General features: G+C 47.4%; 1 protein-coding gene across 5 annotated transcripts in view; it reads left to right on the top strand.

Annotated features, from left to right (window-relative positions):
• The window catches only part of LOC137521331 (membrane-spanning 4-domains subfamily A member 4A-like), a 142,060-nt gene that overhangs the window by 42,062 nt on the left and 77,461 nt on the right, over positions 1 to 22,537 (top strand). For all 5 annotated transcript variants that reach the window (XM_068240456.1, XM_068240452.1, XM_068240453.1 and 2 more), the window contains one exon: positions 8,182 to 8,238. In XM_068240456.1, coding sequence (XP_068096557.1) covers positions 8,182 to 8,238 — 57 coding nt within the window. The remainder of the gene's footprint in view (positions 1 to 8,181; positions 8,239 to 22,537) is intronic.

Below are 22,537 nucleotides of genomic sequence, written 5' to 3'. Positions count from 1 at the left end.
TAAGTAGAATAGCATGTCGTCTGCGTAAGCAGCTACCTTGTGGGATTATTTGGGGAAGGAAACACCCTGTATATCTGGATTAGCTCTTATTTTACAGAGGAAGGGCTCAAGGGAGAGGGCAAAAATTAAAGGGGAGAGGGGACAACCCTGTCGAGTGCCATTTTGTATATGAAATGTGTCTGATAGAACTCCGTTAGCTTTGACCTTGGCGTTAGGGCAAGAGTATAGAGTCAAAATGCGCTTACGCATCTTACCCCCCAGTCCCACATGGCGGAGGATACATTCTATGAAGTCCCAATCCACCCTGTCAAATGCCTTTTCAGCATCAGTAGAGAGCAAAAGCGTAGGGGTGGATCGGGACTTCACCCAGTGCAAAATGTTTAGGGTGCGAATTGTGTTATCCCTGGCCTCCCTTCCCATTATAAATCCCACCTGGTCAGGGTGGACCAATTTGGGTAGTAGGGGAGCAAGTCTGTTGGCCAGCATCTTAGCATATAATTTGAGATCCACATTTAATAGCGAGATAGGCCTATAGCTTTGGCATAGGGACGGGTCTTTTCCTTCTTTAGGTAGTACGGAAATATGAGATTCTAACATCTGGTGCGAGAACCAATACTTGTCTAATGGAGGATCTGTAATTGTATTGAAAGCATTTAGCATGTGTGTAGACTTGACCCCTCCAAAGATCTTATATAGAGTGACCAGATTTTTGTGGATCCAACCTGGGACGGGGAGGGGGGGGGGGGCGCGCCGCGGCGAAAAGTGGGGAGGACTGAGGAGCGCGCAGCGGCGAAGACTGGGGGGGGGGGGGATGGGCGTGGCCATGACATTGTATGGGCGGAGCTAACGTAATGATGTAACAGCGAGGCATAAGAAAGCAGTGTTTACGCCATGATGTGGACAAACGAGACTTTGCATCATGGGTGTGCAGAAACTGTGTGATGCTAATAGTATACCGTAACCACAAAGCAGCAAACATAGCCATCTATGACCATTAAATAATAAATGCAGTAACAGTTACCCCGGACACCAGAAAATAAACGCAATAGGCAACATGTCAGCACAAAATAACCGCAATGCGGGCAACATGTCAGTATAAAATAAATGCAATGCGGGCAAACATGTCTGTACAAAATAAACGCAATGCGGGCAACATGTCGGTACAAAATAAACGCAATGCGGGCAAACATTTCACCAGAAAAGAAACACACTGCGGGCAAACATTTCGCTAGAAAAGAAACAATGCGGGCAAACATTTCACCAGAAAAGAAACAATGCGGGCAAACATTTCACCAGAAAAGAAACAATGCGTGCAAACATTTCACCAGAAAAGAAACAATGCGGGCAAACATTTCACCAGAAAAGAAACGCACTGCGGGCAAACATTTCACCAGAAAAGAAACGCACTGCAGGCAAACATTTCGCTAGAAAAGAAACAATGCGGCAAACATTTCACCAGAAAAGAAACGCACTGCGGGCAAACATTTCGCTAGAAAAGAAACAATGCGGGCAAACATTTCACCAGAAAAGAAACGCACTGCGGGCAAACATTTTGCTAGAAAAGAAACAATGCGGGCAAACATTTCACCAGAAAAGAAACAATGTGGGCAAACATTTCACCAGAAAAGAAACAATGTAGGCAAACATTTCACCAGAAAAGAAACGCACTGCGGGCAAACATTTCGCTAGAAAAGAAACAATGCGGGCAAACATTTCACCAGAAAAGAAACGCACTGCGGTCAAACATTTCGCTAGAAAAGAAACAATGCGGGCAAACATTTCACTAGAAAAGAAACAATGCGGGCAAACATTTCACCAGAAAAGAAACAATGTAGGCAAACATTTCACCAGAAAAGAAACAATGCGGGCAAACATTTCACCTGGAAAAGAAACAATGCGGGCAAACATTTCACCTGGAAAAGAAAGCATTTACTCACCTGGCAGAAGTCTCCGACCTCTGGCGCGCTGCTCCTGGGACCGTCTTACTTCTCCTGCAGTCTCCCGCGCTGACAGCCTGGCAGAGCAGGGCTACGGCAAGATGGCGCCCGAAGCCCTGTACTGGAGACACAAATAGGTCTCCAGTACAGGGCTTCGGCAGCCATCTTGCCGTAGCCCTGCTCGCCTGCCGGTGTCGGAAACAGACACCGGAAGAGGAGGCTGGAGCGGGGCTGCAGGCAATGAACTGGCACGGCGTCTATAGACGCCGCTGCCAGTTCATTGAGGAGAGAGTGGCCAGAGTCCCGAGGCCGGGACGTCCCGCTGCTGAAAGCGGGACGTTTCCCGGGACCTCATTAAGCCTGGGACAGCGGACCCCGAATCCGGGACGTGTCCCGGGCAATCCGGGACGTCTGGTCACTCTATCTTATAGTATTCAGGAGTAAATCCGTCCGGCCCAGGTGACTTGCCCGAGGGGATCTGTGATAAGGTCTACCGAAGCTCATCTAAAGTAAAGAGGGCCTCTAATTCTTCAGACTCAGAGTGAGATAGAGAGGGTAATTTAGATTCTTTGAGGTAGGAATCAATTTTTTCCCGTTGAGCTATCCTAGGCCCAGACCCCTGCGAAGCCGGTATGTTATAAAGCCCGGCATAGTATTCTTTAAACAATCTAGAAATATCCTCGTATTTGTGATGTAAGATAGAGCTTTTGTCTTTGATACTAGATATATAATTAGATGTCTGCTGCGCCTTCAGTGCTCTAGCCAGCATGGATCCACATTTATTGCCGTATTCATAAAAGGTGCGCCTACACCTATCAGCAGAGTGACGCACTCTATGAAATAGTAGATCTTTAAGAGAGGTTCTCTCCTTAGTAAGGGCTTCTAAAGTTTCAGGGGTTCTGTCTTTTTTGTGTTTCAGCTCCAGATTCCTGATACGTATTAATACCTCATTAATTTCTCTTTCGCTCAATTTCTTTTTCTTAGCCCCCTCCCTAATTAATATGCCTCTCATGAAGCATTCATGAGTTTCTCACACTACCAGAGGTGATATTTCATCTTGTGTGTTAAACTTGAAAAACTCCTCCTTATCCATCCGCCAACAGCACGTACACATGCACAACTGCTTAAAGTCCGCCCAGCGGGAGGGTCCAGCGGACCCGTCGTTGCCGCTGGTAGTGCGTGTGTACGCACCTTAAGAAACCATCAAGAGAATAGGCTTGTGGATAACATCTGATTCAGATAATGTTAGGAATTTGAAGAGATGGTAGTACACAGTGACGATCGTTATCAGGTAATTACAATTACGCAAAATGTCACGTAAATTTTCACATTTATGCTTATACTTAATTACGATTTGTAAATTCAATTGATTTCATATAGTGATTTGTAATTTCGCCTAGAATTTTGCGTAATTTTCACGTAATTTTGTGCCAAATTTAGCAGTGAATAGCAAAGCCCCCATACATGGTAGTGACACCAAAATTGCTACATATGTTAAGGAGAATAGTGGGTACAAGTCCAAAAAGACCTTGTAGTTTTTGAGAAAATTGAATTTAAAAATGCAAAGAAAAAATTGACAGTGTAAAAACATTTTTCTTTGCATATTTAGAATTCATTTTCTCAAAAACTACAATGTCTTTTTGAAAAATTCTTTTTTTGACTTGTACTCAATATTCTCCTTAACATATGTAGCAATTTTGGTAGCAATAGCATGTATGGAGGCTTTGCTGTTAACCGCTAAAAGCGGCTCAAAATTTCACAAAATTGCATGAAAATTACGCAACAAATTATGCCAAATTATAAAATATTGCTATAACATGCAAAATTAAATTTGATCTTCCCTGAAATTTCGCATTACTATTACGATGAGTAAATGCGAATTTCAATATAAAATTTTGTATATGAGAAATTTTGGCCCACCACTGGTAGTACAGCAGCAGAGTGTTTAGAGTCTATCATAAAGTCTTTGAGGGGATAGAAAGTCATCCTTTCTTATTGCCATTCTTTGTCACCCCTCCCTTAGCCTGCTCCTCCTGCGTTACATTAGCCCAATCTACAAAAACTGGTTCCGAAGCATGGCTACAACTTCCACCACTGACCACTTCACTCTCAGCTCCAAAGCTTGAGTCATCAATGACAATGAATATTGTTGTGAGTCCTCAACCTTAACTTCTCTGCTCATACATGAGTGGCTCCGGGCTACTGCACAGCCACTGCCATTTTGGGCTGGCCCAGTACCTGCATGAAGAGGAGTGCAGTTGCAATCATAAAGGGAGTCCAGGGCAGCAGCTTTGGTCTCCAGGAGAACATGGGAAGTCTCTGGAGGATCCTGAGGCTTCCTTCTTCTTAGGTACGTATCTTAATTTTTTCTTTGGTTTTCCATGGGTTGTCTTTGAAGTTGAACAAGCTACCCTCTGGCACTGTCTGCTACTTTCAAGCATGCTTAGCTTAAAATCTGAATAATTATTATTATTATGTATTGTATTCATAAAGCGCCAACATATTACGCAATGCTGCACAATAGATAAATGGGTAAACATACAAGGTAGGACATACAGGAAATTGACAAAAAAACAAGATCATGCAAATGACTTGATAACAATACAGTGTCATAGGTCAAAATAGAGACTGTTCTAGTCCACAAGAGGGGTGATTGTCAGATTGCATAATCAAGCTGGAAACACTAGGGAGCAGGGCCCTGCCAGAGACTTACAATCTAAAGGGTGGGGATGAAGACAATAGGTGCATCTTTTGAGAGGGTGTCTAAAAGAACATATTATGGTGCTGGTGTAGGGGGGTATGCGAGCATGAAAAGATGAGTCTTGAGAGCTTGTTTGAAGGTTTTAAAGGTGGGGGCAAGTCTGATGGCTGATGGGAGCGAGTTCCAAAGAGTAGGGGCAGTCCTGGTGAAGTCCTGCAATCGTGCATGCGACTGAGATATGCGTGGTGTGACTAGGCGCAGGTCATTGGAGGATTGGAGGGGGCGGGCTGGTATGTGCTTGTGGACCAGATCAGAGATGTAGGTCGGGCAGGTCTTGTGCACTGATTTGTAGGCCAAGCACAGGATTTTGAAATTGATCCTAAAGCTGATGAGGAGCCAGCGTAGGGCTTTACAGAGCGGAGTTGTAGAGGCGCTACGATGAGAAGAATGTATCAGTCTGGCTGCCGCATTCATTACCAATTGAAGTGGGGCAGTACGGTTAGAAGGGAGGCCAGACAAAAGAGAATTGCAGTAGTCTAGGTGGGAGATGCCAAGGGCGTGGATAAGGAGTTTAGTGGTGTCAGGGGACAGGTAGGAGCAGATCTTGGAGATGTTGCGGAGGTGGAAGTTGCAAGATCTGGCAATACCTTGGATGTGAGGTGTAAAGGAAAGTTCTGAGTCCAGGGTAACGCATAGACAGCGGGCTTGGGAGGTAGGGTGGATGATAGTATTTTTGATAGTGATGTGCAGATCTGGGAGGAGTGCAGCTGTGCGAGGTGGGCATATTAAAAGCTCAGTCTTGTCCAAATTGAGCTTCAGGTACCTGGCGACCATCAAGGAGGAAATGGATGTGAGGCAGTCGGAAACTTTGTCCATGGTAGAGGAGGAGAGATCTGGGGTGTGGAGGTATATCTGGGTGTCATCAGCATACAGGTGGTAATTGAAACCCATGGAGGAGATGATTTTGCCAATTGAGGCAGTATAGAGTGAGAACAGTAGTGGTCCTAGGACAGAACCTTGAGGAACACCAACTGAGAGAGGTGTAGGAGTGGATGAGGAGCTATTGAAAGATGTTGTGAAGGAGCGGTTGGAGAGGTAGGAGGAGATCCAGGCTAAGGCTAGGTCCTGAATGCCCATTAACTGCAGGGAGTGGAGGAGGAGGGAGTGGTCGACAGTGTCAAATGCCGAGGAGAGGTGCAGGAGGAGCAGGATGGAGTATTTACCTTTGGCTTTGGCAAGGGCAAGGTCATTGACCACTTTGGTGAGGGCTGTTTTTGTAGAATGGGCTGTACAAAAACCAGATTGTGTAGGATCGAGAAGGGAGTTGGAATTCAAGAAGTTGGTCAGGTGCTCAAGAATTTTCGAGGCAAAAGGGAGGAGAGAGATTGAGTGGTAGTTGGATGGCAGAGCAGGGTCAAGTAAAGATTTTTTTTAGCAGGGGAAGCACAGTGGCCTTTTTGAATACGTAGGGGAAGATGCTGGTGGAGAAGGAGAGGTTGAACAGGTGGGTGAGGACAGGGGCCAGATCAGAAAAATGTGGGCACAGAGAATCAGATGGGACCAGATCTAGGGGGCAGGAAGTGGCAGGTGAAGTTGCCAGCAGCTGGTTGACTTCCTCCACCGTGACAGGATTGAAGGAGGTAAGGAAAGAGAAAAAGGCAGGAGTAGGATGGCGGGGCGATGGAGTGGAGGAGAGAAATATCCCTCCGGATGGTTGTAATTTTGTTTGATAGGTCAGTGGCTGAGAGGGTGAAGGTTGGGGGGGAGGTGTGGCGTTGAGTAGGGCATTGAAGGTGGCAAAAAGACGACGTGGGTTGGAGGCTTGGGTAGCGATGAGGCGAGTGAAGTATATCTGTTTGCTGTCAACGAGGGCAGTATGGTACGTCTGCAACTTGGTCTTGTATCCCAGGAAATCATGGTTGTGGCGGGATTTCCTCCATTTGCGTTCTGCAGCTCGTGTCTCATTGTGTAGTTTTTTTTGTGAGGGCAGTGTGCCAAGGTTGGGGGTTGAGGCGACAGTTGGTACGAAAGGTCAGGGGAGCAGCATGATCTAAGGCTGCTGAGAGGTTACTATTGTATTGAGCTGCCGCTTCATTGGGGCAGGTTAGGCTGGGGAGGGAGGAGGAGAGGGACTGGAGGGGTGTGGTTAGTACATTGGGGTCAAGGTTGCACGGATGTCTCTGCCAGCGTCCAGTTTGAGGAGGGGGACAGGGCTGCTGGACGGAGTGAGGGTGAAGGTGATGTGGTGGTGGTCGGAGATGGGGAATGGTGCAATGTCCAGGTTAAAAAGTGTGATGGCTTTGAAGAAAATTAGGTCCAGAGTGTTACCAGTGCTGTGAGTGGGGGCGTTAGTATGCTGAGTAAGGCCAAGGGAGTTTGTGAGGGAGAGAAGCTGAGTGGCAGCAGAGGTGGTAGGCTCATCAATTGGAATGTAAAAGTCTCCGAGTAAGATGATTGGGAGGTCGGAGGACAGGATGTGTGGGAGCCAGGAGGCAAGGTCGTCTAGGAAGTGCGATATTGTACTGGAGGGGGGGCAATACAGGACTACAATAATGGCTAGGAGGGGATGGTAGAGGCGGATAACATGGGCCTCAAAGGAGGTAAAGTAATGAGAAGGGGGAGGGGTAAGGACACGGAAAGTGCAGGATGGGGAGAGGAGTAGGCCCACCCCTCCCCCAGGCCGGTTATCTGGTCTTGGGGTATGACTGAGGTGTAGCCCCCCGTAGGACAGGGCTGCAGCCGCAGGCAGGTCAGAGGGGGTAAGCCAGGTCTCAGTAAGGGCAAGAAAGGTGAGGGTTTTTGAGATGAAGAGATCATGGATGGTGGTAAGCTTGTTGCGGATAGATCTGGCATTCCAGAGACCGCCGAATAGAGGAAAAATTGTCTGAGTATGGGGCGGATGGGAATGAGATTGGGGCGAGAATGTTCGTGGGTATGGGGAGGGTAGGAGATGCGGTGGGGAGTGGGCCTTGGTGGGTGAGCTTGGTTGTGGGGGTCGAGGGGGGAGGTAAGAGGAGGAGAATGGGGGGCTGGGAGACAGGAGTGGGCCTGGGGTTAAGATGTGTGGCGAGAAGTGGACAAGGGACCAGGGGGAGGAGCAGATGGAGCCAGAACACGAGGCACCAATAGGGCGGGGGATCAGGGGAAAGAGGAGCATGTATGAGGGGGGTTTGCATAATGATGTGTTGGGGCTACATACTGTTGCACTGGGAGTGGTGGTGAGGTAGGTAAGGAAAATGGTGTAGCAGAGGCTGGAGAATACTTGGTGGTGGGTTTAATTAGGGCAATGGAGCAGCGTTAGTAGATTATCAGTGCAGTTTGTTTTTATTTGGTGGGGTGGCTTGTAGGCAGTGCAGTTCAGATTCAAAGGCAGAGATGATCTAGTTAGACAGCAATAGTGTTCAGCAATACAAGTAAATTACAACAAAGATAATGTTACCGTGATGAATAATGGTGTTATGCTGAGAATAACCATACAGTGAGTGCAATAAACAGAAAACTGCAACTCCAAATAATGTCTTAATTTTTCTATTTTTCTTATAGTTCCTCATCTGTGGATCAGTTTCAGTTTCTGCTTCTGTCAAGCCTACTTTAGGGAAGGTAAGTTCTACATAATACACGTCTTGGAAGATATTTTAAGGGGGAGCTCAACAGGTGTTCACCACATCATTATAGCCACAAGTGATCTGGAACTGCTTATTTGTACGACAGCTCTAGACTATTTCGGGCCTGATACTCTTTCTCAAGCACTTTTTGATAGACAAAATAGGAACATATGGCAAGTCAAAAAGGTAAATTCAAATTCCATGCTGTCTCAACTATCTGCTCCATGGAATAACATTGGCTATTGACCGAGTTATGTATTTAATGGATGTACTCAGCTGTACAATAGAGATGGCTCGAACCTCTGATTTTCGGTTCGCGAACCTCGAACGCGAATTTCCGCAAAAGTTCGGTTTGTTTGCGCGAACTTTCGTGAACCGCAATAGACTTCAATGGGGAGGCGAACTTTGAAAACTAGAAACATTTATGCTGGCCACAAAAGTGATGGAAAAGATGTTTCAAGGGGTCTATCACCTGGAGGGGGGCATGGTGAAGTGGGATAAATGGCAAAAGTTGCCGGGAAAAATCTGGATTTGACGCACAGCAGGGTTTAAGGGCAGAAATCACATTATATTGCTAAATTGGAGGCCTAAAGTGCTTTAAAAAGTGCTGTACTGCTTCACACTGACACACCAAACTCACTGTGTAACGCACCGCAAACAGCTGTTTGTGTAGTGACAGCCATGCTGGACTGGTGCGCACCATGGCGAGAGTGCAGGCCATGGCAGTTTTCAAGCCCATATGGTCGCCGGGTAATGTAGCTCAATGACAGAACAGTAACTGTCCAGCTGATCGAATTTGGTCTGTCCACAATGAAGCAACAACCTTATTATCTTGGGTGTGCCCCTCCACCCCAAGACACTCATATAGCCGGCGGTCATTGCTTCATTGTGATACGCAAGCCCCTTCACAGCAGCAAGGTAACGATCACGAAGGGGAATTGACACATGTGCATGCCTTTTGTTTTGTTGTTGCAGCTGCAGTGCAGCCAGATAAATTAGGCAGGCATGTACACGCACCAGAAAAATTATTATAGCGGCCGTTGCTAGCAGCGGCCTTAAAAATTCAGGAATCCACCTGGTGTCCTGGACCCTGTTGGTGGTGGTAGAGAAGGCAGTCAAGTGGCCTGCAGGCAGAGATGCTGTGTGGGGACCGACTTTGTCTTGGGGAAGGCAGCCAGTCCCATGGCGTGCAGGCAGATATGCTGTGTGTGGGGACTGACTTAGTCTTAGGGCGGGCAGTAGCCCTCCGGGATTCATGCCTCATTCATTTTGATAAAGGTGAGGTACTGAACACTTTTGTGACTTAAGCCGGCCATACACTAGCCGATTACCCGCCGATTGACAGCAGATTCGATCACTGGGATTGAATCTGCTGTCACATCGTTCACGCTAAACGCTAAATTTTGATATATTTCGACCCGAAATAGATCAATCCCGTCGACCGCTCCGTGCGGGAAATTACCGTCGATCGTCCGCGGGTAGGGAGCGTGTCGCTAGGGGCGTACAATCAACGCAGCTATACAGTACCTGAAGCTGGCTCCCGGCATCTCCTCTGCATCACCTCCCGCCTCCTGGCTGGCATCTTCTCCGCATCACGGCAGGCATCCCACGGCATCCGTGTATAACTTCCTGTGTCACTGCAGTGACAGCGGAAGTACAAATAGAGAGCGCTCTATTTGAACTTCCACTGTCACTAGAGTGACAGAAAGTTATACGCGGATGCCGGATGTCGTGATGCGGAAGGTGATGGGAGAAGATGCCAGCCGGGAGCCGATGCGGAAAAGATGCCTGGGGGGGGGGGGGGACTGGCGACAGCGGCAGCTTAGCAGATGGTGAATCGGTTTCAGGCTGAAATCGATTCACAATCTGTTTGCAGTAAAGGCAGCCATACGATCCCTCTCTGATCAGATTCGATCAGAGAGGGATCTATTTGTTGGTCGAACCTGATGGCAAATCGACCAGTGTATGGCTACCTTTAGGCGACTTCTCCTCTCAGTGACAATGCCTCCAGCTGCGCTGAAGGTCCTTTCTGACAGGACGCTTGAGGCAGCGCAAGACAGAAGTTGGATGGTAAATTGTGATAGCTCTGGCCACAGGTCAAGCCTGCACATCCAGTAGTCCAAGGGTTCATCGCTGCTCACAGTGTCTACATTCACACTTAACTCCCAGGTAGTCGGCTACCTGCGGGTCGAGGCATTGGTGGAGGGTGCATCTGGAAGGGCTGAGGCTAAAGGACTAAAGAATGTCTGCATGTCCAACATCACCATGAGATCGCTAGAGCGTCCTGTCCTTGCCTGCGTGGACATGGGAGAAGGATTACTGGCAGTGGTACCTTTATTCCATTGTGCTATGACATCACCCTTAAACGCACTGTAAAGCATAGTTGCCAGCTTGTTCTGCATGCGAAGTATCCTTTCTGCCTTCAGGTGAGTTGGTAACATCTCCACCACGTTGTGCCTATACCGAGGGTCTAGTCACGTGGCCACCCAGTAATTGTCATTCCCCTTGAGTTTTTTTATACAGGGTCCCTCAACAGGCTGGACAGCATCAAAGACACCATCTGCACAAATTTGGATGCAGACGTACTATCCATCTCCTCTTGCTCTTCCTCAGTGATGTCAGGTAAGTTCTCCTCCTCGCCCATCCACGAACAATACCACGGAAACGTTGAGCAGCACAAGCCCCCCGCGACGCCTACTGCAGTTGTTATTCTGCCGCCTCCTCCTCCAAAAAACACCTTCCTCATCATCTGAGTCTGACTCCTCTTCCCCACACAACTCTTCCTCCTCCTCCCCCCTCTGTGCTGCCACAGGTGTTGAGGAAACATCTTGTTCTGATGAGAATTGATCCCACAACTCTTCCTCCTGTTCCTGTTCACACTCCTCCACATCTTGATCCACCACTTTACGCACGGCACGCTCTAGAAAGAAAGCATACGGGATCAAGTCGCTGATGGCGCCTTCACTGCGACTCACCAGGTTTTTCGCCTCCTCAAACGGCCGTATGAGCCTGCAGGCATTTCGCATGAGTGTCCAGTTCTTCGGCCAGAACATCCCCATCTCCCCAGAGTGCGTCCTTCTACTGTAGTTGTAGAGATACTGGGTGACGGCTTTCTCCTGTTATAGCAGGCAGTCGAACATCAGGAGAGTTGAATTCCAGCAAGTCGGGCTATTGCAAATCAAGCGTCTCACCGGCAAGTTGTTTCTCTGCTTAATATCGGCAAAGCGTGCCATGGCCTTGTAGGACCGCCTGAAATGCCCACACAACTTCCTGGCCTGCTTCAGGATGTCCTCTAAGCCTGGGTACTTAGACACAAATCTCTGAATTATGAGATTCAGCACATGTGCCATGCAGGAAACATGTGTCAACTTTCCCAAATTCAAAGCTGAAATGAGATTGCTGCAGTTGTCACACACCACGTTGCCGATCTCCAGTTGGTGCGGGGTCAGCCACTGATCCACCTGTTTGTTAAGAGCAGCCAGGAGAGATGCTCCAGTGTGACTCTCCGTTTTGAGGCAAGACATGTCTAAGATGACGTGACACCGTCGTACCTGGCATGCAGCATAGGCCCTGGGGAGCTGGGGCTGTGTAGCTGGAGAGGAGATCACAGCACCAGTAGAGTTGAACTGCCACTCAGCCAAGGAGGAGGAGGATGACGACAGCAAAAAGGATGTAGCAGGAGGAGAGGAGGTGGCAGGAGGCCTGCCTGCAAGCCGTGGAGGTGTCACAAGTTGGTCCGCTGCACAGCCACGTACTCCCTGCTTGCCAGCGGTCACCAGGTTGACCCAATGGGCTGTGTAAGTAATGTAGCGGCCCTGACCGTGCTTGGCAGACCAGGCATCCGTGGTCAGTTGGACCCTTGACCCAACGCTGTGTGCCAGAAATGACACCAATTGCGGCCTGGTATCTTCCACTGCGGTGTCCCAATGGCCACAAATTTACGGAAGGCCTCAGAGTCCACCAGCTGGTATGGTAACAGCTGGCGAGCTAATAGTTCCGCCAAGCCAGCTGTCAGACGCCGGACAAGGGGGTGACTGGCAGAAATTGGCTTCTTCCGCTCAAAGATTTCCCTCACGGACACCTGACTGCTGCTGTGGGCAGAGGAGCAGGAACCGATCAAGGTGAGAGGTGGAGTGGAGGGTGGCTGTGAATGTGAAGGTGAAAGGGAGAAAGAGGCTGAAGATGATGCACCTGAAGGAGGAAGAGGAGAAGGAGGGTGGCTTTTCTTTTGTGTGCTGCTTTTCCTCTGGTGCTCTTCCCATTGCAGTTTGTGCCTTTTCTCCATGTGCCTTCGTAAGGTAGTTGTCCCTACGCAGCTGTTGGCCTTTCCACGGCTCAATTTTTGGAGACAGAGAGAACAGATGGCATTGCTCTGATCTAAGGCAGACACACTAAAAAATGTCCAAACCGCTAATCCCTCCTGGGGTGATGGCACTATGGTGGCATCAGCAGCTGACGTTGAAGGGCATGTTGGCTGGCTGTACATAGGTGGCGATACATGGCGCTGGACACTGCCACCAGCTGTTTCTGATGACGATCTCCCCCTGCTTCTTTCAGCAACTCGTCTCCTCCTACTCCTCTCTGACTCCCCCACTGAACTGTCCCCTTGGTCATCTTGTCTGTTAGGAACCCACGTGGTATCCGTATCATCATAATCATCCGCCCAGCTTCACTTGCCTCAGACACCTCATAAACTGCACCAACAGCAGGTACTTCATCCTCCTCCTCCTCACACGTTACGTCCATAGTGTCGCCTAACTCAGACATAGGAGGTGGTGTAACTTGCTTAGCGCCTTAATCTTGTAACAATAATGCCTGTAAATCGATCAGTTAATTCCCCACCAAATAACTCCTGCAAAGTGTCAAATGCATCGGATGTGGTGCCTGTAGTTGCGCTGGTGGCTGCGGAAGATGAGGTGTTCTGTGTTAAATAGTCAACCACATCCTGACAATCTTGGGAGTTGATGGGACGTGCCTTCTTCTGAGCACTGTACTTTGGTCCAGGGTCGTAGGAAATCACATCAGCACGACCTCGAACAGACCTGCTGGGTGGCCTGCCTCTGGATCTGCCCCTGCCTCTGCCTCTACCTCTACCTGTTTTGTCCATATCGGGGGGATGAAGTGGAAGGTATGCACTGACTTGACTAATACAATGTGCAGTCACACAGGTGCAGTGAAAGGTATGAAGTGACTGGTATTACAATACAATGTGCAGGTGTCACACAGGTGCAGTTAACAGGTATGCACGGTGTGGTATATTACACAGCATGTGGTCACACTGGTACTGTGAACAATTATGCAATGACTGGTATTACAAATGTGCAGCTGTCACACACACACACAGGTACCGTGAACAGGTGCAGTGACACTGCGTGCGCTCATGTAGGTAGGTGGGTGCACTGAACAACGGGTAGGTACAGTGGTGTGAAAAACTATTTGCCCCTTCCTGATTTCTTATTCTTTTGCATGTTTGTCACACTTAAATGTTTCTGCTCATCAAAAAAGTTAACTATTAGTCAAAGATAACATAATTGAACACAAAATGCAGTTTTGAATGATGGTTTTTATTATTTAGTGAGAAAAAAAAAAAACTCCAAATCTACATGGCCCAATGTGAAAAAGTGATTGCCCCCCTTGTTAAAAAAAAATAACTTAACTGTGGTTTATCACACCTGAGTTCAATTTCTGTAGTCGCCCCCAGGCCTGATTACTGCCACACCTGTTTCAATCAAGAAATCACTTAAATAGGAGCTATCTGACACAGAGAAGTAGACCAAAAGCACCTCAAAAGCTAGACATCACGCCAAGATCCAAAGAAATTCAGGAACAAATGAGAACAAAAGTACTGTAATTGAGATCTATCAGTCTGGTAAAGGTTATAAAGCCATTTCTAAAGCTTTGGGACTCCAGCGAACCACAGCGAGAGCCATTATCCACAAATGGCAAAAACATGGAACAGTGATGAACCTTCCCAGGAGTGGCCGGCCGACCAAAATTACCCCAAGAGCGCAGAGAAAACTCATCTGAGAGGCCACAAAACACCCTAGGACAACATCTAAAGAACTACAGGCCTCACTTGCCTCAATTAAGGTCAGTGTTCACGACTCCACCATAAGAAAGAGACTGGGCAAAAACGAGCTGCATGGCAGATATCCAAGGTGCAAACTACTTTTAAGCAAAAAGAACATTAAGGCTCGTGTCAATTTTGCTAAAAAAAAATCTCAATGATTGTCAAGACTTTTGGGAAAATACCTTGTGGACCGACGAGACAAAAGTTGAACTTTTTGGAAGGTGCGTGTCCCGTTACATCTGGCGTAGAAGTAACACAGCATTTCAGCAAAAGAACATCATACCAACAGTAAAATATGGTGGTGGTAGTGTGATGGTCTGGGGTTGTTTTGCTGCTTCAGGACCTGGAAGGCTTGCTGTGATAGATGGAACCATGAATTCTACTGTCTACCAAAAAATCCTGAAGGAGAATGTCCGGCCATCTGTTCGTCAACTCAAGCTGAAGCGATATTGGGTGCTGCAGCAGGACAATGACCCAAAACACACCAGCAAATCCACCACTGAATGGCTGAAGAAAAACAAAATGAAGACTTTGGAGTGGCCTAGTCAAAGTCCTGACCTGAATCCTATTGAGATGTTGTGGCATGACTTTAAAAAGGCGGTTCATGCTAGAAAACCCTCAAATAAAGCTGAATTACAACAATTCTGCAAAGATGAGTGGGACAAAATTCCTCCAGAGCGCTGTAAAAGACTCGTTGCAAGTTATCGCAAACGCTTGATTGCAGTTATTGCTGCTAAGGGTGGCCCAACCAGTTATGAGGTTCAGGGGGCAATTTCTTTTTCACACAGGGCCATGTAGGTTTTGAGTTTTTTTTCTCACTAAATAATAAAAACCATCATTTAAAACTGCATTTTGTGTTCAATCATGTTATCTTTGACTAATAGTTAACGTTTTTTTGATGAGCAGAATTATTTAAGTGTGACACACATGCAAAAGAATAAGAAATCAGGAAGGGGGCAAATAGTTTTTCACACCACTGTATATGCAGTGATGGGTATTATAAATGTGCAACTGTCACACACACACAGGTACCGAATAGGTACAGTGACACTGCATGTGCTCACATAGGTAGGTGGGTGCACTGTGGACAACAGGTAGGTATATACAGTGATGGGTATTACAAATGTGCACCTGTCACACACACACACAGGTACCACACAGGTACCGAACAGGTACAATGACACTGCGTGCACTCACGTAGGTAGGTGAGTGCACTGAACAACAGGTAGGTATATGCAGTGATGGGTATTACAAATGTGCACCTGTCACACACACACAGGTACCAAACAGGTATAGTGACACTGCGTGCGCTCACGTAGGTAGGTGGGTGCACTGAACAACAGGTAGGTATATGCAGTGATGGGTATTACAAATGTGCACCTGTCACACACACACAGGTACCAAACAGGTATAGTGACACTGCGTGCGCTCACGTAGGTAGGTGGGTGCACTGAACAACAGGTAGGTATATGCAGTGATGGATATTACAAATGTGCACCTGTCACACACACACAGGTACTGAACAGGTACAGTGACACTGCGTGCGCTCACGTAGTTAGGTGGGTGCACTGTGAACAACAGATAGGTATATGCAGTGATGGGTATTACATATGTGCACCTGCCACACACACACAGGTAGTCACGGAATGTGCTGGGTCTGGCAGTGGCACGGTAGGAATTACCAAGGGGCCAAGGTCCAGCAGCTAAGACTGACTGACAGGGCTGTATATGCAACACAAGTGTCTGTGGGACACACACAAAATATAGATCACAAGAACAACATTAGCTCTCAAAAGAGCTGTTGAGGATGAGGAGTGGTTTTAGCAATTAGTATCAGCAAGAAAGAGCAACCTAACAAGCCTAACTGTAGCCTAAGTAAGCTTTCCCTAATGTCTCTGCAGCACCTCTCCCTTCTCTAATTACTGCAGCCACACGAGTGAGTGAAATGACTGACGCTGCCTGCTTTTTATAAGGGGGGGTGGGGCTCCAGGAGGGAATGTAGCCTGATTGGCTACCCTGTGCCTGCTGGCTGTGATGTATAGGGTCAAAGTTGACCCTAATGATGTAGTATAGGGGGCGGGTCGAACCGCCATAAAGTTCGCGTTCTTTAGCGAACGCGAACCACCGAAGTTTGCGCTAATAAGTTTGCGTGCGAACCGTTCAGGCCATTTCTACTGTACAATTTGGTTTACAGAAGTATTTCAATAATAAATATTTTATGATAATTACCATAAGGAGTTCCAGATCATTTGTATTAAGGTAAGATCCACTAGCAACAAATAAATATAATTGGATTTGACACTGTGTGAAAAAAAGGATTCTTCAGTTTTTAATATTCTCCTAATTGCCTCTCCGAGCACTTGAATGCATATCTTCCAGGAGGAAATCATATGTCCTCAGATGCTAGTCAATAGACTGTAAAGCAGGTAATCCTGCCTTGGTTAATTTGGGCTCATGGCAGTGGCATACCTAGGGGAAGCATAAGGGTCGGGCTGCCACCCATGTCTCGGCACATGCTCCTCCACTGTGCTTGTGTCCCGCCTAGCTGAGGCAAAGCAGAGTATTACATGAGCAGAAGCTATGCTGTTATCTCACTGGCACGCCAGAGTACAGCAATGTCTGACCTCCTGTCATGGCTCAGCTTTTCCTCTAGCCCAGGATCTCTTTTTGTCTTAGTGTATTTGTGTGGTGCAGAAAGAGATGCCGGGCACTAGTGAGAAAGCTGAGTGGTGACAGGAGGTCTGAAATTGGCGGACTAGGCTGAGCAGGCAGCAGCACATCTTCTGCATGCACACAGGGCCGGATTTAGGCCAAGGCCACCTAGGCCATGGCCAAGGGCACCATAGGAGCATGGGCACCAAAGCAGCAGGCTAAACTGGTGCAAGCTTGCCGATGCTGCAATGCAGGGAGATCAGGCAAGTGCCTGACCGCGGTACTCTGCTGCTAGCTGCCTCTGTAGAAGCCACCTTGCTCTCTGTGCACGTTTGCATTGTGGCCGGCGGCTATGGACTTGGGCAGCATTGGAGACAGAAAGGAAGAGGAAGCTTCTGCACTGGAGATGAGTAGAGAAATGAGTGAGACTGATGGCTGCTGCGGTGTGAAGACGAGGAAGGGCGGGAGGGGTCATCTCGCTACCTATACTGAAGGGGGGCGGCTGGTGACAGTGGCCTTGGGCAGTAAAGAGTACAAATCCGGCTCTGCATGCACATACTCTGCATTGCCTCAGCTGGAGGAGCACCGGAACAGGATGGGGGCCACTGCCACCAGCGGGGGAGGTAAGGGAAAACCACTAGAACACCAGGGAGTGGGATGAGGCCACTAGCACCAGGGAAGATCCATTGGGGGGAAATAGGGGATGAGACCTCTAGCACCATGGAAGCTTTATTTGGGAGGGGTAGGACGGGAACCACTGGCACCAGGGAAGAATTTATGTCTGAGGTAACATTTGCCGCACTTCATATATGTGGGGTAATGTTCAGAACTGCCTTAATTCTTCATGGCATTCCTCAGAGATTTTGGTCCATATTGGCGTGATAGCATCATGCAGTTTCTGCAGATTTATCGTCTGCACATGCATGATGAATGCTGCGAATCTGTCTTTCCACCACATCATGGGGGAGATGCTGCTTTCTTATGTGTGGGTTTTTTTACTGTTAGGTGGGGGGGGGGGGGGGGGATGGTACTCTGCCTTTTTATGCGTCTACGGGATGCTGTCTAATTACCTTTAGGGCACTTTTCCACTAGCAATCACAATTGGTAAACGCTAGCGTTTGTGATTGTACCTTGTCACTATTTTTTAACGCGATCACGATCACGATTTTGCATATGCAATGCACTTGCTTAATAATCGCTCTGAGACACAATCGTACTTTGGTAAAAATCGAATCGCGATAGTGGAAAATACCTACTGCGATTCCTATGTTAAAGTGGCAACCCTAGTCAAGAATTTGAGATTTGTGATTCAGCACTGCAAACGCTTTAAGTGGAAAAGGGCCCTTATTGTCAATTTGCCTAGCTGTGTTTTGAGAGAAAACTCAGGCCCACTGTCTTTGCTTTACACATTACAGTTAGCTCTGCCTACATTCTGTTATGGTCACGCCCGTTTTTCAACATGCGTATAAAGCACACTCCTTTCCCTTTTTATTATTATTAGGAAGTTATTTTTGTCCTGGCTTGTGGTTACTACATAGCGCTGCAGAAATCAGCACTGTGGAGTTAATGTGGGTATTGGCCTTTTGCTATTACATACATAGTTGAAACACTGACTATAAAGACATTTGCTTCCGGTGATGGATTCAGTATCAGGGATAAAGATAAAGAAAGGAGAGTATCAGTCAGTGTGTTAAAGTGGACCTGAACTCTTGCACAGGACAGAAGGAAGGGCTGGTGCACACCGAGCGGCTTTTTTGGCGTTTTCAGATCCGCTTGCGGCTGCGGATCCGCTTGGTCAATGTATCTCAATGGGGTGGTGCACACCGGAGCAGGAGGCGTTTTGCAGAAACGAAAAATGCCTGGGTGAGGCATTTTTGGGATTTCGGATGCGTTTCTGCCTCCAATGTTAAATATAGGAAAAACGCAAAACGCCTGTAAAACCGCTTGATCAAGTGGATTTTGATGCGGATGCGTTTTTTAGAAGAATGCGCACTTCCAGGTCAAAGTGTGCTTCCTGTGTGGCAGATTTGCATGAGGGATTTTAGACTGCGCAGGAGGAAGATGGCAGCAAGGTGGTTTACCACTGAAAACCTCATAATTAAGATAGAAAACAGCCCAGAACTTTATGACAAGTCATTGCCTGGATATAAAGACCACCAAAGGGCTCATGAAATCTGGAGCAACATTGCAAAAGAATTTCTTGGAGAAAAATGGAATACTTTGAGCCAAAAGGGCAAGGATTCTAAGAGTAAGTATATGTGTACAGAATGTTTTTTTTTTATTTATTTCATGCAGCACTTTGCCGACAATATATCATCACCCCTCCACTAAATGAGTAATTAAACTATTAGAAATTTCATTATCACAGGTCTCTGGCAAAGCTGTTCTCTCTATGCAGGGGTCTCAAACTCGCGGCCCGCGGGCCATTTGCGGCCCTCAATACAATATTTTGTGGCCCTCGCAAAAGCTTCCTTATAGTTCACTTCAGTGCTCCCAAGTAATCCACCGCATCCCCGCCGCTAAACGAGGGCTGCTGAGCCCCCAAATCGCCCGGGGGCATTTCCTGGAAGGGGCAGAGCTTTCAGCTTCAGCTCTGCCCCACCTGACGTCAATCGCCGCACGGATCGCCGCCTCTACCCGCCCCTCTCTGTGAAGGAAGAGTGAGAGGGGCCACGATTGACTTCAGGAGGGGCAGAGCTGAAGCTGAAAGCTCTGCCCCTTCCAGGAAATGCCGGCGGATTGCCCCTTGGGCGATTTGGGGGCTCTGCAGCCCTCGTTTTGCGGCGGGGACACAGCAGATTACTTGTAATGGGAGCACTGAAGCAAACTATAAGGTAAAATAGGCAAAATAGTTCGCTTCAGTGTGAATTTGATTTTGAAATAAAAATCAATGCAAGGGACGGTGGGGGGTGGGCGGGAGCTGCTGATTGTGAAACCCCTTATGCGGCCCAGCCTCATCCTGACTTTGCCTCCTGCGGCCCCCAGGTAAATTGAGTTTGAGACCCCTGCTCTATAGCCATCTCTCATTATAAACAGCAGGTACATGTGTGTGTATGTACTCACATGTATTATTAGAGAGGGTGCAATTTGCCACTTTAGAGTGTAATGAATGATATAGACATACAACACGTTTTCAAGAATGTTTATTAGCACAATAATGATGATCACGTAATGTAAGTAAATAGCAGCCTGCAGGTTTTTTATTTCTTACAGTTATGGCACAAAATAATCAGCTAATTTGTCTCTGTTTTGAATGGCAGAAATGGGACCACGTAAAGTAGCTGGTGGTAACGTTACAAGAGCACTGTTTGAAATATCCCCCTCTTCCTCCTCTATGGTCATGCTATCTAGTGTTCTCACATAATTATGCAAAATACACGTTGCCTTCACAACTGTTATAGCATACTTTGGTTGCATTTTTATTGCAGTGTGATAAATGCGCCATTTGTTTGCAAGAATTCCAAAAGCACATTCTACTACTTGTCTGGCTTTGGTCAGGCGGTTATTAAAGACTAGTTTTTTATGAGTCATATCTCTCTGTGCATACGGTCTCATAACATGTTGAGACAGTGCAAAAGCCTCATCAGCCACAAACACACAGGGGTAAGGTGGTTCTAGAGTGTCAGGCCAGGGGCGTGGTGGTGGTAAAGTCATCTGGCCTGTGCGAAGCTTCAAGCCAAATCGACTGTGCTGGAAGACTGAGGAATCATTTGAACTTCCGTAAGCGCCAACATCCACATAGATAAATTTCAAATTAGGATCCACCACAGCCATGAGCACAAGTGAAAAGAATTTCTTATAATTGTAATACAGACTGCCAGTGAATGCAGGCATAACCAGTCTGACATGTTTCCCATCCACTGCTCCAAGGCAGTTAGGGAAATCATGTTTTTCCCAAAAAAGCTGCATGTTAGCCTCCCACATAGGTACATCAGGAGTTGGCATAAATTCCGGTTGCAGTACTTTCCAGATCAATTTGCATGTGTCCAAAACTAAGTATCGGATTGTACTTCTTCCCATGAGGAATTGGTAATGAAGTGCTGCATATGAATGCCTTGTTGCCAGAAATCTGCAAAAGAAAAGAAATAACATGTATGTTTATTTTTATTCCTAGTTGGCCTCCTGCGGACAAGTTGGAAGTCGGTCATAGTGTTGGGCGAACACCTGGATGTTCGGGTTCGGGAAAGTTCACCGAACATGGCCGCAATGTTCGGCATGTTCGGGCCGAACCCCGAACTCCCCGAACATCCCGCTTGTAGGGGCCCTATGGGGTCGCAGGCATAAGGGGGGAGCATGCCCCGATCGCGGGGGGGGTCGGAAATTCCCCCCACCCCCTCCGCTAGCGCTCCCCCCTCTGCCCGCTTCCCCATACAAAAGTTGCAAGAAGTACCTGTGTCCGGGTGGTAGTGGGTGGCTGTCTGGCTGGCAGTGGGCGGCACTATGCAGTGACTAAATGAGGAGGAGGAGTCCGGAGAGTGACGCGTTGAGGGAGGCCGGGCAGCGGGCGGTTCAGCAGTAGTACTTGTCCTTGTCCTTGGCCTACGTCTCATATATGCTGCTACACAGAGCAATAACAGCACATCAGGAAACATTTTCAAAAACAAGTCACTCTTCTCTCCAAACCACAGTGTCACCTCTCCTGAACTAACCCACAATGTTGTTAAGGACCCCACCCTTTTTATATTGGGTTTTTGACTTCAATTGCTCAATGTGCTTCACATGTGTCATCAATATATCGCACTTTAACCCTTTGTTTAAGGTTTTTCTACCTCTTTACAGGAAAAACGCAAAACGCTTCAAAAAACGCTTGCAAAAACGCACACGAAAAAAACGCCCCAAAAACGCGCCATCAAAATGACACTAAGCGGTTCAAAAAACGCTAGCGTTTTGCGGATCTGCTTGCGGTTTTTGGTGTGCACCAGCCCGAAAAGAAGATAGAGAAATGCACCCAGATTGTATTTAGAGAGTTTATCCTGTGTAATTTCCTCTCACCTGTGACTGATTACAAATTAAATTTGATCTCTCAGCTATGTTAGCTGGCTGCCTCGGCAGAGCAGTTAATTTGTAAACATTTGTTAACATTGTAAATGTTAACCCTATGTCTGCTTCCATTAAAGCAGGAAGTAGACACACTGGACATTTATTGCAGGACTTGTATCAGCTGTAACAAAAAAATGTTTTTCTTTAACTACTTGCTGACCTCGTCACGCTGATGGACGTGGCGACAGCCCCAGGACCGCCTAACGCCGATTGGCGTAAGGTTCTGTAGGCCTGTTTTGCAGGAGATCGCACGTGCTGATACACGCGCATCTCCGCTTGGTAGGCGGAGCTCCGCCCCACCTTCTGTCTCTCCAGCAGCAATTGCCGCTAAGAGACTGCTAGACTGTTTCGCCGTCTTTTCACTCCGCACGGCGCTGCGATCTAAGGCAGTACTGTACTGGGGGTTCGGGGGTGATCCGCTGACAGCCGATCACAATGATTGGCTGACAGGGGGAGGGAGGGACTAGCAGAAAAATTTAAAAAAAGAGGACATTTATTAGGAAAAAATAGAAATAAATATTTACAAAAAAAA

This window comes from Hyperolius riggenbachi, chromosome 6, assembly GCF_040937935.1.
Source record: "Hyperolius riggenbachi isolate aHypRig1 chromosome 6, aHypRig1.pri, whole genome shotgun sequence".
Lineage (NCBI taxonomy): Eukaryota > Metazoa > Chordata > Amphibia > Anura > Hyperoliidae > Hyperolius > Hyperolius riggenbachi.
This window is presented reverse-complemented; position numbering and strand designations above follow the sequence as displayed.